At 38.5% G+C, this 16,007-nt stretch overlaps 2 protein-coding genes across 3 annotated transcripts; one reads left to right on the forward strand and one right to left on the reverse strand.

Annotated features, from left to right (window-relative positions):
* On the reverse strand, positions 1-5,310 carry usb1 (U6 snRNA biogenesis phosphodiesterase 1). 2 transcript variants are annotated; one of them, XM_005796345.3, is made up of 7 exons: positions 5,000-5,310; positions 4,567-4,709; positions 4,306-4,489; positions 3,331-3,384; positions 2,794-2,899; positions 2,408-2,488; positions 1-1,045 (listed from the first exon to the last, which is right to left on the reverse strand). In XM_005796345.3, exons 1-7 carry the CDS (start codon positions 5,155-5,157, stop codon positions 935-937), a joined length of 837 nt encoding a protein of 278 aa, XP_005796402.1. In that variant the 5' UTR covers positions 5,158-5,310; the 3' UTR covers positions 1-934. The 2 variants fall into 2 exon arrangements, with proteins under 2 accessions (XP_005796402.1, XP_023204393.1); XM_023348625.1 differs by having other exon boundaries at positions 4,567-4,751.
* A 1,375-nt stretch (positions 5,311-6,685) lies between these two features.
* Positions 6,686-15,958, forward strand: LOC102220230 (zinc finger protein 319). The gene is made up of 3 exons (XM_014473926.2): positions 6,686-7,034; positions 9,542-9,671; positions 9,747-15,958. Exons 2-3 carry the CDS (start codon positions 9,667-9,669, stop codon positions 11,596-11,598), a joined length of 1,857 nt encoding a protein of 618 aa, XP_014329412.1. The 5' UTR covers positions 6,686-7,034; positions 9,542-9,666; the 3' UTR covers positions 11,599-15,958.
* The last annotated feature ends 49 nt before the right edge of the window (positions 15,959-16,007 follow it).

A 16,007-nucleotide genomic window follows, 5' to 3' on the forward strand; every position in this document is an offset into this window, starting at 1 on the left:
TTCCTGACCGACATGGATCATCTCCTAGATGTTTTATACTTTTCCTCCCTGTTTTAAGTTGTTAAATGTTCAGACCTTTTAGAGAAACCCAGATCCTGCTGTGCAGATGTGGAGAGAAAACTCTGGACCTGGACCTGTACTGTGCCATGAAGCCCTCACTGACCAAAATGATATTACTATAAAGTTTCACTTCTGCTGTAAGTGATTATAAATGTGTATCATAAACAAGCTGCCTTCTGTAGAGTAAAATACTTCAAGTGAACCACTCATGACTCAGTTTTATTTTTAGTTAGAGAATCATAAAACACATTTCTCTCATTCAGCATTTGGCATTATTTTTTTCCTCGTCTATATTAGTAATTTTGATACTGCATAGAGCTGAGTAATGTCATGTCATATGACATAGGAAATAGCTATTCTGTGAAATTTAAAATCGCTACACAGCTTTCAGGATTTACATGTTTTCAACTTTGTTTATTCTTTGACTTTGAAAAGAGTTATTTTGTTTTTCTCTTCTGAATTTACTTCCCTTACATTCAGCATTTGCCAGTTTTAATGGAGCAATGAGACATGGAGAAAAAAAATGCTTCCTCATTCTCATAAGTCTTATAAGCAAATTACCTTCTCTATTTTCTTGTGAATATCAGCCTGTGACTCACTGAGGTTTCAGAGCTAAGTAAAAGCCCAGCTTCCTCTCAGAGAAGCTGTCTTTGCATCATAGCAGCTTCCAGCACACGCAATAAAAATTGGTTTTGTGAAGAACAAGTCACCAACAAAAAGATGTACAAAACAAGTAGCAGCTTTATTTAGTTTATCTTTGGTACAAAAAAAACAACCTGTGGCTCTAGACTGCCTGATGATGCTTGTAAGCCGTCGTCTGTAACATCTGTTTTTTTGCAGCTGTGAGTCGCAGACTCAATGCCAGTCTGCTCACTCACGAGGTCTTTAGTGAGAAACGAAAAGTCTTGTTTCCTGTCCTGCAGCGAACTTCTACACAGTCCAACCTCAACAGAAACGGCCCTTCTTCACGATCATCTACCATAATCTGTAACAAGGGAAAAAAATGAAATAAAACCACGTTTTATTTCAGACCAACCAAAAACATCGGTGTACTCCACTAAAATTTGATGTGGCAGGTCAACATAAAGTAGAATGTAATTGGGAAATAAACAGAAAAGAATATATAGTTGTTTTTTTATGTTTAACTAAAACTCTGAAAAGCGTGGTTTGCATTTGTATAAAAACCCCCTTCAATCCGACTCCACATTGACCACATTTTGAAAACCTTTTATTCCACTTCACAAATGCACTGCCTTAAATTGGTCTATCGAATAAAATCCTGATAAAATATGCGGACTTTTGTGAAAAAAAGTTCAAGGTGTATGAATAGTTTGTAAAGCAATGATCATGCCAGTAATTTGTGTTTCAGAGCAAACACAAAAGATATCAAAAATCACAAGAGAATCACAGAGAAGTATAAAGAAAAAGCCAAGGTTTTGTAAAGTCATAGATGTCCACCTGGTATTTTACTTTAAATAACTTCTTGAATGTTTTGCATGCAGAAGGCTTGGTGACTGTTTCTTTGTGGCCTCTCAAAGTTAACAGTCTGAAGTTTTACAGTAGAACAATTAAAGACGCATCAAATGGACTGAACACTGCATTACACTCGGAATATGTCCCAATGAAGCTGGTGATGTTCTACTAAAACCCAAACAAAAAAAATTTAACTAAACTATTTGCATATATTTCCTTTTGAGCATGAACTAACCGGTAGCAGAAAAAGATAAGTGTGCACCTCCCTGGTGGTTTTGGGTCATACATGTAAATTATGTCCTAATAAAACGCTTCAACTCTTTCCTCATTTATTGGTACTCCTTATCAAGATATGTACAAAAAAGGCTTTAAAAATTTGCTTACAGCAGCATTTTTAGATATCTTATCGGGTGAATACGTAGGTATCTGCCTGAGTTGAATGACATATTAACTTGTCTTTTCCGCTTTGAAGAGCAGCTTAGAGACATTTTTGCATCATATTTGTGCTGCAGGTTAAGTGGAGAGCCATTTAAAGATTCATGGACACATGATCAACATAGTAAATAAAAAACTATTTTCAAAGAATTATTTAATATAAATTATTATGACTAGCAATAAATGATTTAGATAAAAAAATTATAATTACAAAAAGTCTATTTTTCAAACAATTTGATTTAGTTAAAAAGTTAACTAAATCTCTTTAACGTGTGAGATTGTGCTGCTGCAATAAAAAGGACAAAAGTGGTCCGACAACTTCATGCAAATATGTTTTCTGTTCCCTCTGTGTAATTAAAACTGGCATCAATAAGTATCATTTTTTGACACAATAAAAGCAAAATTTTATATACAAACTAAACTAATAACATCTGAGCACCTGCAGCTCCTGTAAGAGTTCCTTCATCTTCTCCGTCTGGTCTCCCACACACCAGGCCAGACTCACGTGGAAAGATGGTTCCTACAACACAAAGCCGAGAGAAACCTAGTGAGAAACTTAAGAAGGCGGGCATTTCTGGCTTTTAAATAATGATCTAGTTTTACTTTTTTTACATTGTGATTTGTGTTTGAACAAAATTTTCTTCTTTGGTCTGTTTCAGCATTTGCTTCTGGATTTTAATTTAATTTAATTTACAAATCAAACTGAAAACAGTTATTGTGACAACCTAAAAGACATCCGAACCCAGTTTCACCTAAACTGCTCTTTTTGCCAATTTCCCAAGTAAATATCAAAATAAAAAAGAGTTTGAGTGAAATTTAACTGACCTTATAAAAAGTGTCCAATTGAAACTCGATCATTGTTTTGTCGACAACTCGGACCAGATCCAACAACTGAGCATGACCGGTGGACACTTCCATCCCCAAGAAGGTCCTGATGTGGAACAGCATTTCAAGACACAGGGAAGGGGAAACAGCGGTAATCATTAAGGTATCAGTAAGCCTAGATAAAATGAAATACGTCTGAGGATAAAATGTATCCTCAGAAAATAAAAAATTACCTGTTAAGTCACAACTTAACTGTGGACCACAGAGAGGATAGAGGATTCAGAGAATGGCCAGTCAAATACATTCTGTAGCAATACTGTGGCTTGAACATACAGTTATATTGTAGTGATTTAATGCGTTGACTGGATGATCATCACCTTTTAGAGTGGCAGCATCAAACAAGCATGGCTTTTCTGACAATTCATAAATTAAGTAACTTTTTTTAAGAAACTTTTGATTTAAATTTGAATATTTCAAGTTAAATTAAAGTAAATGTTTCCAAAGGAAATTTTGAGATAAATGCTTTGAAGACATTACCTTGTCCTCTCAGCGTTGCAGTAGACCTTCAGCGTTGCTGCTGAACACGCAAACCTGCCAACAGGATAAAGCTTTTATGAGAATGTCAACAGAATGACAACAGCTGTGATTTTTTTTAATTTTTTGTTTCCTGTAGACTTCATATTTATCAAATTCATCACATCCCATCAGTAACAACTAGTATATGTTAAACAGTCAAGAAAGACTATGCAAGTAAGTATATCTGAAAATGGAAAAACTTATAGTTGAGGAAAACTATTGTTTGGAGACTTGGTATTGTTACATTGTGAAAGTAATAAAGCTTTCACAAAAAAAAACATGCTTATTTCACAAAAGATTGTTTCTTTTATCAATTAATAATTTTAATTTATTAAACAACCAATCTAAAACTCCAACTTTTGGGATGTCTACCATTGCTCAGGATCCACTGTACACAGTTTTTAAGAGACTTGGCAGGAAGTCAGTTTCATCTAACAACAGATGATCTATGGTTGACACAATAAGTTACTTTCCCTTTATTTCTATTACTTCCTGATCTACTTAAGGATTAAGATGATGCTGAATGAAATTGACTGTGTTTAGGCTGTAGTTGAGTAGACGTAGGGTCAATAAGACACCTCTGGTGGTTCAGTTTGAGGACAGCATTAAATCCTAATTAAATCCACAATTCTGTTTGCAGAAATGTAGCTACAAACTTGGAAAGCATCTCCACCGTACTGTTCAGATTCTTAATAGTAACATATTAGTTATATGTGTGCACCTCCCTCACCATGTTCTAGGGAGTACAAATATAAATTCCACACAGAAGTGCGTGTCTTTGTTACATTTTTCACATATGCTTTGAACTTTTTCTGGTACTTTTGTGTGTGTGACTTCTCACAAACAAGTTTAGATTTTTCTTCTGAAGCGCTTAGCTAAAAATCTAAAATTTGAATTCAGTTTGTTTGCCTGCAAATCAAGGAGTGATAAACAAACCTTCCGCATTGAGAAAGGCCCGACTGGAGGCTTTGTGTAAATGGCTGGATCCAGTGGTGCCTGAGCACCACCGTCTGAGACAGACTCAGGTGGAACTCCTCCTGCTGCGTCAGCATCAGACCATGAGCCCCCAAGGCTGACAGCAACTCCTCTAAAAGCTCCTCAAATTCCTCCTCAGGAGGGTCTGACAAAAATGAGCCACATAGTTAAGAACCAGGATAGAGAAGGGTGTACAAAAAAACTGTTCTGGTTGCTTCTTACAAGGCAGATAAACATAAGTGGCCCAATTTCCTCTCTCGTGCTTGAAGGAGCGGATGCGTCCACCATGAAGGGAGCTGTCTTCAGTCAGTGCTTCATCGTCGTCATCAGGGAACATGCTCAGGAGGCAACCGGGCAGAGGCAGTCTGCAGGACATGCACGTTTTATTTTCACCTGAAATAATCAGACTGAAGAATTTGCGAATTAAGTTTGTATTCCTATGGAGCAAGTATTTGCTCTTTAAACTGTGGATGTCCCACCAAAGAATGGTTATGGCTTTGTCGGAAATGGTGAAGCTGTCGAATATATTGAATTTCTAACATTTCAAATATCTAATTTTATCCAGCTACTAAACAAATGGCTTTCATTTGCATTTAAAAATAATAATATTTTACAAATTCAGACAGACAGACACAACTTTGTACTTTGCACACACCTCGTTTTAGGATCCAGCTCCTCGGTTCTGGCTTTCTTCTTGGTTGGAAGGTCTCGGGTTCCCTCATCTTCCTCCACTGATCTTCGGCTATTTCGACTCCTCGCTTCACTTCCGGGTTCACTGTCCTCCTCAGAGCTGCTGCTGTAACCAACCAACATCCCGAACCATCAGGGCATCGTACAGATAAGTTAGGTACTTGCCATAGACCAGATGTTGGTTCCAGTCGTAGCTTCAAAGTCACAAAATTAATTACGTTTCCGAACAGCCTGCTCTATTCCGATGTAAACAACCGCTTGTTACCTTAATTCATGTCCGACCGAAACAAACAGTCCGCCTCTAAAGCGTTCTGCTATAGCTGAACGATTTAGTGAGTTTCTTAGGTTAATTAACAACTTTAAAATATATTTTAAAATGTGAATATTAAATATTATCTCAAACTGGGAGATAAATCTATTCCCAGTTTAACCCGAGAAGAAGGTCAAGTGGATGAAAAAATGTCAGATTAGAAGATTTTTAATTACATTTGGCATCAATTTCCAGTTTTAAACCCTGTTTTGAACCCTGGCTTAAAACCTGGTTTAAAACTTTGTGATCTTTTTCTTCATTAAAGTAGTTTGTAACTTCTTTTGGAAGAGACTATACACAACGACAACATGAGAACTTCAGTCCACGTGTAATCAGATTTAATGTTAATGGTTAATTTTCACCTTCGTCTTTCTGGTTGTATAAAATAAGAGTAAGACATTAAATAATATCATTTGTTAAATTACAACATAATATACCAAATTTTATTTAATTAATTTCCCTTTGGGACCAATAAAATATTTTTTAATTTAAATTTAATTTGAAAACTTTTTAAAGGTGAAGTAATATGGACAGATTTTATGAGTTCCCAGTTGCTGCTTAATGGATTATAAAATAGATTAGATTCTGTTTGTAAACTATAATGTTCCTCAAATCTGCCAATGAACTATTTATCAGAATCCTCAACAGTATTTAAGTAGGAGCTGTCATATAAGAGACCACTGGCATAATATTAACAGAAATAATGAATATTTCAAAAATAAATTGAGATCACATCCATGTGACTTGAGAGCAGACATATGAGACCCCAATTCCGGATTCAGGTAGCAGTGGATCAGGATGACAACAGCAAGAACAACATCCTCATATAAGTCCTCTTAAACTTCAGAACACACTGTTGTTGTATCTTCATTATTGATATCTGTCCATATTGGCTGAGATTGATTGTTTAGTGAGGATGAGGTAATCATTCAGACAGGAGTGTTGGTTATTTGCTCTCTTTTTTTTTAAACTTTTCTCCTTAGTTTCAACATTTATGATATTTACCTTTAACTTATACCTAAATTTGTCCACTGTGGTACAAGAAAATATATTTCTATTCTATTCTATGTTTTCATAGTCTCAAACTGCATTATATAACATTGTTTTTCGCTTCAATTTTAACAATATGCTTATTGGCTAATTGTAAATAAATTGGTTTTTAATTGTTAATTAATTTATTGTTTTAATTTTCAATTTACACAAGGATGCACACCATGTGCCACCGTGACATTGTGTGACATTGTCTCGGGAACATACCACAATAAACGTGAATTGAGCTGAATTGAAAGCCATCACACACACCATGCCCACTGTGTGTCTGTCTGTGTGTGTTCATGCCAATTAACTCTTGTGTGTTCATGTTCCCGTGCGCGGCCAGGGGCTCCGCAGCTAGCCCTCAGTTAGCCTCTAATTAATAACAAAATCATCATCTTCTCGCCAGTCGAGAGGATGCATCATGAGCCCGATAAATGATTCGTAACGGAGCCGTTAAGGGTTGATACGGGACAGTTTAATGACCCTACATTTTCGGCCCCCGGCTCCTGGAACCCCGGCGCTACAACAAGGCGAGCATCAGAGCTCCGTCTGCGGACGTAAAGAGGAAACCCTCCGGTTAATTTATTTTTGGGGAGCAGCTAACCGTCGTCATATTGAACCATGATTTCCCCTTAGGACTGGTAGAAAGCTCCAGGTATGTAAATGTGTTCATTTCCCTGCCGTTAGGAACGTGTCACCGTTGCTGTCGCTTCGCGGTCGTTTGTGTTCCCGGGGCTAACCCGGTGTTGTGCACAAACTAGCGCTCATGCCAAAAAGAGAAGCTACGTCGTAGAAGCACACGGATGAAAGGAATAGCTCTTGAAACAATAGTTTGAGTAATAATTTAGAGTTCGTCTCTGTCTGTACAGCACTAGACAAAGAATTTGAATCTTCAATATTTAAACGTGACGCTCTAAGCTGCGAGGGGAGCTGTTTATAGCCGGGAAGCGTTTTCCAGCACAACACCTGGCTAATGCTTCCTCTGTGGCTCTGTTAGCAGGTGGCTAGGCTAGCAGGCTATCTCTCCCTGGTTACCCTGATCTTTGCCTGGAGACTTAAAAAAAAAAAAAAAAAACGTTACGATGCGCAGACTCCGTTCATCAATTATTTTACTTCGAATCGCCCAGCATTTGGAATTGTGTAAAAACGCATCGTAAACACACAAAGACGAATTGATTTTCAAAGAAAACATTCACCCCCTTTAAAATCATTCTATTCCAGTTGTGTTGACTTCATTTGTTTAGTGTTTTTGCTCTTAATAAATAAGGCGCATCCCACAAAACACTTACGTTTGTGGTACAAATTCCTTTTGCACCAATTTGTATTGAATTTAATACCATATCCCGTGCAGGGAATTGCAGAGCTGGTAGAAATTGAATTTGCTTTATTATTATGAAATTTAGTGCATTTCATATTGTTTATTAACACCATGTCACAGCATTGGTCTTCTCAATGTATTTAATTACTAAACACAAGACTCAATGTCGTTTTTAGTCCAAATCAGTCCAGTAAAAATGCTGTTTAGAAACAATCAGATTCAGGCCAATTAAGAACATGCATAGGGAAATGGTGGAAAGAAACAACTATCTTTTGACTACAAGAAACTTGCATCTGCAGAAGGCTGAGCAGGTGATATCATCTGCCTTGACTGGATGTGCTTTGGAGAGGATGTGAGACTGATGCAAATGGTTTTGCCAAATAATAGCTGTCAAGAGAAAGAAGAAACCCAAGATGGGAACAATAATGACTGATCAAGAGTGAAAGGAAATGTGGTGGGGGGAAAAAAGATGCTCAGAGATTACTGTCCGCTATTTGTCTATTACATCCTAATAATAAAGAATTATAGTAGTATTAGTAGCCTAGAAGTAAAAAACACACAGAGCACCACTTTAGCTATGTCACTCTGACACAATATTTGCACTTTTGTCGGCATTGCATAAATGAAAGAGAGCAATCCTGCAATTAAACATATTATTTGAGCATTTTTTCGTTTTTTACTCACCGATTACCAGTGTTACTGTAGTGCCAAAGCATACAGCTGTGTTTTACAATTTTCTGGAATAATGGATTTCAAAGAATCTTAATTAAATAAGATCACAGAAAATTTTATTTCTGTGCTGGGTATTTATGTTCAGAACATGAGGCATGTTGTGTCTCATGTTCTGAAAATCCCAAATATTGTTGCATATTCAGGTTTACTACAGAGCCAGACAGGTTTAATACCTCTTATGGAAAAGGTAGAAAATTTAATTGATGAATTTATGTATTATTCCAAGTCCAACATTATAGAATAGAATAGAAGTACTTTATTCATCCCAGCAGGGAAATTACTTCACAGTTACAGCATAGAGACAAGACACAATAACAACTACCACTGAGTAGTAGTTGTAGATAAAATAAAAAATAAAATATAAAATGCTGTTAATATAAGAAACAACTTAAGAGCAGTCCTTGCAAAGATTCAAAAAATTACATTTGAGTAAGGAAAACAGTCACATATTAGAATATTTTTTTAACTAAACAACCAGTGCTACAATATTTGGTAGCACTAATAGTCCCTACAAGTTTGTTACTTTAAGTCTGCTTATAGAGGGGTAGCATAAAAATTATAGATTAGTTTGAAAACTAAAGATTACATTGTTTTGATGTTCTTCTGTTGTGTCAAAATCAGCAGTGTTGATGTGTCAGTGTAAAAATTCATATTTTTTTTTATTAAACTAAGAGCAGAAAAGGTACGCAATTCTTTTAAAAGATCATGTTGATATTGCAGCTTTTTAAATCATCAGTTGCCTCCATTTTCCACCCATCTTTTTAAGGCAATCGTGTTGTCTGCACCACATTAGATGTGCCCCTTATGTGTACCCCTACAACATGCCTGCCAACTAGAGTTCTATCAGTAGAAATAATATTGTAGAGTTTCCTCAGAAGTCTGTGTGCACTGCACAATCTGCCTCAGTGGCTGTAAAGCAAAGATTGAAACATTACTAAAGACCTCTAAAAGATCAGGTTGAGCTAAAGTTTCAGAGATTTCAGGCTAAAGCTAAAAACGGATTGCTAAAACAACCGAGCAATCTTTTTCATTAGAGTGTGGTTTCCTCATAAAGTACTATGAGTACTCTGTTTCTTCATGTGGTATTTCTGACAGTTTGTGTTTTCTTCCAGATGTAACTCAAGGATAAAGTGAAAGTTGTGCATCTCCCCCCATTTTTCCCAACATCTGCTTTTCTTCAGTGGGTTCCAGTTTAAGCCTTAACAGCCTGGTCACGGCTCCTTCATCGAGCTAAGAGATGGAGTGAGTTTTTTTCCCCCTTCACACATTCGGAAGCCTGCGGCCAATTACTCAAAATGTCTCTCTTTCCCTCTTTAGCTGGGCCACTCCAGCTGCCAAACTGAATCCGTACTCGCGAGCCCGCATGACGGAGGCCTGGCAGCAGCACGCCGTCGCTCCGCCTCCGGTTGTCCACACCATCCCAGCAGGAGCTGAAAACGCTTTGAGCTGTACAGTGTATGGGATCGTACTGCAGCCGGACGCCTCATCGTTGCAGCAGCAGCAGCAGCAGCAGCATGGAGGCGGACAGCAGCATGCGGGAGCTCAACAACATACAGGCGGACAGCAGGGGCAACATCCTTCTCAAGCCCAGCAAAGCTCTTTGCAGGTGGGAACAGAGTCAGGACACAAGTGTGGGACATGTGGACACGACATCTCCCACCTGGCTAACCCGCTTGAACACCAGTGCATGGTGAGTCAGGACAGGTCATTCCAGTGCACTCAGTGTCTAAAGATCTTCCATCAGGCCACAGACTTACTGGAGCACCAGTGTGTTCAGGTGGAGCAGAAGCCGTTTGTGTGTGGAGTATGTAAGATGGGCTTCTCCCTTCTTACCTCGTTGGCTCAGCACCACACGTCGCACAACAGCAGCAACCCCATGAAGTGTTCCATATGCGAGAAGACGTATCGGCTGGGCTCCTCCGGGAACACGACACCCACATCCTCGAGCAGCTCCCAGCCGTCCAGCAGCGACGGGGCGTCGGCGAGCAGCAGCTCGTCCATCTTACCTTTCCCCTCGGCTCGGGACCGACCATACAAGTGCTCCGTCTGCCAGAAGGGCTTCAAGCACCTCTCAGAACTCACGCGACACGAGAGGGTGCACACGGGGGAGAAACCCTTCAAATGCGACACGTGCGACAAGGCTTTCAGCCAGTCGTCGCACCTACAGCACCACCAGCGGACGCACAGCAACGAGAGGCCGTTCAAGTGCGCTGTGTGCGAAAAGAGCTTCAAGCACCGCTCGCACCTCGTCCGCCACATGTACGTTCACTCGGGCGAGCACTTGTTCAAGTGCAACTTGTGCGAGCTGCACTTCAAAGAGTCTTCGGAACTGCTTCACCATCCCTGCCACCCGCAGGGTTCCCGACCGTTTCGCTGCGCTACATGCGGTAAGGGGTTTAAACGACCGTCGGACCTGCGGCAGCACGAGCGCACGCACTCCGAGGAGCGGCCCTTTCACTGCGACGAGTGCCAGATGAGCTTCAAACAACATTACGCGCTCGTGCGCCACAGACGGACGCACAAAGACCCCTCTGACCGGCCTTTCAGATGCAGTTTGTGCGACAAAGGCTTCATGCAGCCCTCGCACCTTCTCTATCACCAGCACGTCCACGGCATGGATAACCTGTTCAAGTGCGCCTCCTGCCAGAAGGAGTTCAGCCAGTCAGGAGAGCTACTCAGACATAAGTGTGGGGAGTCATCCAACTCCTCGCCGGACAAGCCGTACAAATGCGACGTCTGTGGGAAGGGATACAAAAAGAGCTCCACCTTGCAGCGCCACCAGAACTCCCACTGCCAGGAGAAGCCGCTGAAGTGCTCGCTCTGCGACCGGCGCTTCCTGTCCTCCTCGGAGTTCGTCCAGCATCGCTGCGACCCATCCAGGGAGAAGCCCCTCAAGTGCACTGACTGCGAGAAGCGCTTCAAGTACTCGTCGGACCTGAACCGCCACCGGCGTGTGCACACGGGAGAGAAGCCCTTCAAATGCGACCACTGCAGCAAGGGTTTTAAACAGCGCGAGCACTTGACCAAACACCAGAGCACGCACTCCCGGGAGGGCCAGTTCAAGTGCGTCTGGTGCGGAGAGCGCTTCAGTGACTTGGGCTCTTTGCAGGATCACACTGTGCAGCACACGTCCGATGGAGACGGTTACAATGTGCCACAGTGCATGTGAACCATGACTTTTTAAAAAATGTCCTGAATAAACAGAACCATCAGCATTCCACCCACAGGCTGTTTATGAACCCAAACGTCACTCTCGTTCAGGGCAGCCCTGGGCTGCATACCGTTTTCAGATTTCTTTGATCACAGTAAATTGGAAATTCTAGGTCTGGTTGAACAGTCAAGAAAAAAACTCTTCAATTTTCATTTTTGTAGGTATTTCTCTAACGTTTGAAAACACTGAGAAACAAAAGATACAGATATATTCAAATTTATTTAGTTTTGTAGCAAAACTAAACTTAGATGTTTTAAAGAACATTGGACAAAAATTGCACTTAAACTAGAGATGCATCAACTAGTCAAAGAGTGATTAGGATTGGCCAATGGTTTCATCATTCAATGCTACTAATTTAGAGATGGACCATATATAAAATCCCACTCTTAATTACAAAATCAATCTGTGGAACATCACAATCGCAAAGGACCATTTGTATGCAATATTTGATGCATAAACTGGCATGGTCTTGGAGCCTCTTCCTTTTCTGTGTGATTCAAAACTATCAAACAACTGTTATCACATTTTATTTTCTCTTTTATTTGATATAGAGGTTTGAAAGGAAAACTGGAATCAATAGTTAAAGCCCAAATATCGGTCTCGGTCCAGAAAATCTTGATTGGTGCATCTTTAATTAAGATGAATCTTTTGTATCCCATTGAATCATAGATTATTTATTACATATAAATCATGTCGGTAAACTAAAATACAACGCTAAGTTAAACTTAATTTCAAAAATGTGTAATTGAAAAAGTGAAAGATGATTTAAAACCTACAAATCATGTCTTGGGACGATTTTAAATCCCTCATATTTATTTAAATGCACTGCGGAAAAATTTTTAATATCTCCTTTATTTTCATAAAGGATGGCCCGGCATTTTCTATCAGAAAATATTTCCAGTTTAATTCATTCTTTTAGGAATCTTCTTGAGTTAAAAGAAGACTGTTCAACTGGACTCTTCTCTTTTCTTCTCCCAGCCCATGCTCAGTGATAGCATTATGGAGGTTAAAACAGAGATGTATTCCACTGCTAGTGCCGCTGTCAGGCCTCTTCTGGTTCATGATTACTCTAAAATATTTGACTTTACACATTAACCCCCAACTACATTCAATTGACATTCAATTTTAAACTGTTTTCCCATTTTGCTCGTGTGAACCTGAGGGGACCTCAAAGCGACATTGAGCATCTACAGCAAAATGTTATCACTACAAATCATTCAAACATTCTTGCTGTTTGCTACTAAAACATGCGTTTTGGTAATACGAATGGATCCATTCGATCCTCCTAAAACATTTACTGTTCTTCGATTTAATTTGTCCGTTTTGCCTTTTTTCTTTCCCTTTTTTTTTTCTTTATTTTTTCTCCCTCTTCTCTTATGTTTAATACTTTTAGCAAAAGATGAGAATTACCAGAGGAGTATTTGAAACTTCTGCTCCTTACCCACAGTTATGATGAAAAGAGAGTACACCCTCCTTCAGTTCTAGAGTTTGACATATCAAGACATAATGATAATGAGCTGGTCTTTATGAGGTTCCACACTTTTTTATAGGCTGACACACAACTGAGTTTAAGCTGTTGTCATTAATTAAACAAAGATAAAGCAGAAAAACTAAGTGCACAGCCCTGTTCAATCACCCTTAGCAGTAATAACGTTAAAGCTTTTTTTGTGTCATTATATCAGTCCCTCAAATTGTTGTTGTACTTAACGCTGATGCACTGTCCTTGGATTTCTGCAAACACAGTGCCGTGAATTATAGCTCAACCTCTCTACGTCAGTCTTGTCTGTGCAGATTACTCTACGTTGTTCCAGAGGTTTTGTAGCTCATTCAGATGCAACATTGTAAATCTCGTCCCGCAATTATTTTTACAGAGAGAAGAACTATTCTTCTTCAACCCTTTCAAAAAAAAAAAAATCAAAGTCTTCAGTCTTTTCTAACTATTCTGTCAGGAACTTTAATTTTCTAAATGAGGCCTGGAGAGTCTGAGATGCAACTCTTAGATTTTTTACACTTTTTTTGAGCACTGCACAACCCAATACAGAGGTCAATACTGTTTGGACCCTAACTTATGGAAACTGCTGTTCCTTTCTTTTATATAGTCTGTTTCACTGAAGAACGATGGACTACAAATTATGCTGTAATAAGAAGTCTATGGGCAACTTCCATTTTGCCATTGTGTTATCTTATTTTTCCACTTACTTTCCATTTTCACTTAATCTTTTACAAGTAATGACTGTGTGGAATCTGCTTTGTATCACTGAATTCAGATCTAAATCACTTTAGAACCGGGCTACATCCTGACATGTGAAATTAGAGAGTGTACTTTCTTTTTATTGTGACTGGAGCTTCACATCTAACTGTGTATCTTTATAGTACCATTGTGAACCTATTGTCACATTCAGATAGCAGAGGGAATAAATGTGCTCCCCATGTTTATTTCAGCTGCTACTAGTATTACTGTACCAGTATATGATGTCGTGCCATGTAGGGTTCAGACTTTCTACAGAACTGAATTTAACCACCAGTTAAAGTCCAAATGATTCAATCTAATGAAACCTGCCAGTTTAGACATATATAGAATTATTCATATATTTAAATTCATTGTTCTCATCATACTCCTGCAGAGGTCAGTGTTGAGGGATAATATGTATTGAATCCTCTCTCAGCGTGTACATATGAGCCAAAATGATTGGAAATATCAGAAGTTGTTTTTCTGAAGATTTTTCCTAAATTTTTTACTATGTGAAATGTTTCGACAAATGCTCTCTTTTTTTGTGGTTGATGTTTTTCTGGTCTGTGTAGTTTTATGGTGCCAGTGTGTTACCGGGACTCTCAAAGAGAAACCTTTGTGAGAGTCTGATTGTGTGAATGTAAAAACTGTGTTTTAAACAGGTGATTTCAGAGCGATAAGAACTGATTTGACTGTTTCTCCGCCTTTGTTTTTTTTTTTTTTTTGTTAAAGTTTGTCCAAGCTGAGCTGCTCCTGTAGGACGGTTCTGCACCTCTGTGCTAAAAGACGTAGGAGTTTATTCTGTTGTTTCCTGTTAAGTTGTGTCTGTCGGGGCGGGTTTGTTCCTGAATCATCATCTAAAATTGCCAAGAGATTGTTGTGTCTCTCAAGAAGCCACTTTGTTTACGTGTTGACTGTGACTGCCTTTGTTTTTTTTTTGTCCACCTTTCCTCTCCTATACGGTTTGAGTGCAGTATTAAATACATGTTTTGAAGACTTTTCTACAAAATGAGGAATTGTTGAGTCCATTTCATTTCAGCCTTAAAATGTTTGCTTTTTGCCTCGTCTCTTAATCATTCAATGTTAAAAAGCTAACCATAAATCCTTCTTTTATTACTTTATCATTTTTGCAGACTTTGAGGTCAAGTTTGACTGTGTTTTATGGTTTGTGCTTGTTTATTTGTTATCTAGATCTTTTATTAAATTGGTATAATATGTGTTTTGTGGGAGTGGAAGACCAGGGCCTTGGGGTTAGTTTAAAATGTAAAAGTATGCATTTGAAAGCTTTTCACATCCAGAAACATAATTCATCTGTTCAAAGCCAAAGAACTCCAGTTGCTATTGTGTATTTTATTTGTATTGGAGTATTCCAAATTCTCAGAAAAAAGAAGTCTACCCTTCATATGTTCTTGGTAGAAAAGGAAATCTATTCCATAGCTATCAAAGGGAGTGGGAATCTTTTTTATAGGCATAATTCCAACCTCAATTATTACTGGTTTTACTGGAAAAGAAAAAATACCATCACCAGTCAACCCAGTCATGCCCACTTTAGTACCTCTAAACCCCTAACCCCGTTGAACCCTGATGTTTTCCTCCTCTCTGCATGCTTGCAGTTAGTTTTTGTGTTTGCTTTTTTTTTTTTGTTCTTTCCCTCTTCACAGCACTTTTCCTTCCTGTTTTACAGCGTTTTTATTTTTTAATTGTTCTGTGGTTTATGTGAACGTTGAAGAAAAAACTTGGAAAACAAAAAACTTTGTGGCATAGTACAGTTCATTCTGAGATCATCTGTACGTTTGTAGCATCCATTTACACAGAGCACTAACAAATAAAACTTTTTTTCATTTATAAATATACGAGTGGTGACGTTATCTGAAGAAGATCAATTTAGGTGGCTATATAACTTTTCATTTTCCTGGAGGTTTCAGTTTTTAGATTTTTATTCATATTCATTACTAATTCAAGAGAATTGAGAGTTTAAAAAACATTTCCTAGTTTAACAACTAATTTTATCATGTAGCTCTCAAATATCAGTAAATGGAGTTTATCTTAATCATAAGGATTTTATAACTTAATTACAACCTTTTTTACTTGTTTATTTTTCTATAATTTAGTCTATATAACACTAAATGTCATTCCA

This window comes from Xiphophorus maculatus, chromosome 2, assembly GCF_002775205.1.
Source record: "Xiphophorus maculatus strain JP 163 A chromosome 2, X_maculatus-5.0-male, whole genome shotgun sequence".
Classification (NCBI taxonomy): domain Eukaryota; kingdom Metazoa; phylum Chordata; class Actinopteri; order Cyprinodontiformes; family Poeciliidae; genus Xiphophorus; species Xiphophorus maculatus.

What these genes read in the sequence shown, in the direction of transcription:
- usb1 (XM_023348625.1), bottom strand. Translation starts at nt 5,157, where the DNA reads ATGTTGGTTGGTTACAGCAGCAGCTCTGAGGAGGACAGTGAACCCGGA. An exon ending in CACTTATGTTTATCTGCCTT is followed by an intron (nt 4,490 to 4,566) that starts GTAAGAAGCAAC and finishes CATTTTTGTCAG; the next exon opens with ACCCTCCTGAGGAGGAATTT. An exon ending in AACTCTTACAGGAGCTGCAG is followed by an intron (nt 1,046 to 2,407) that starts GTGCTCAGATGT and finishes CCCTTGTTACAG; the next exon opens with ATTATGGTAGATGATCGTGA.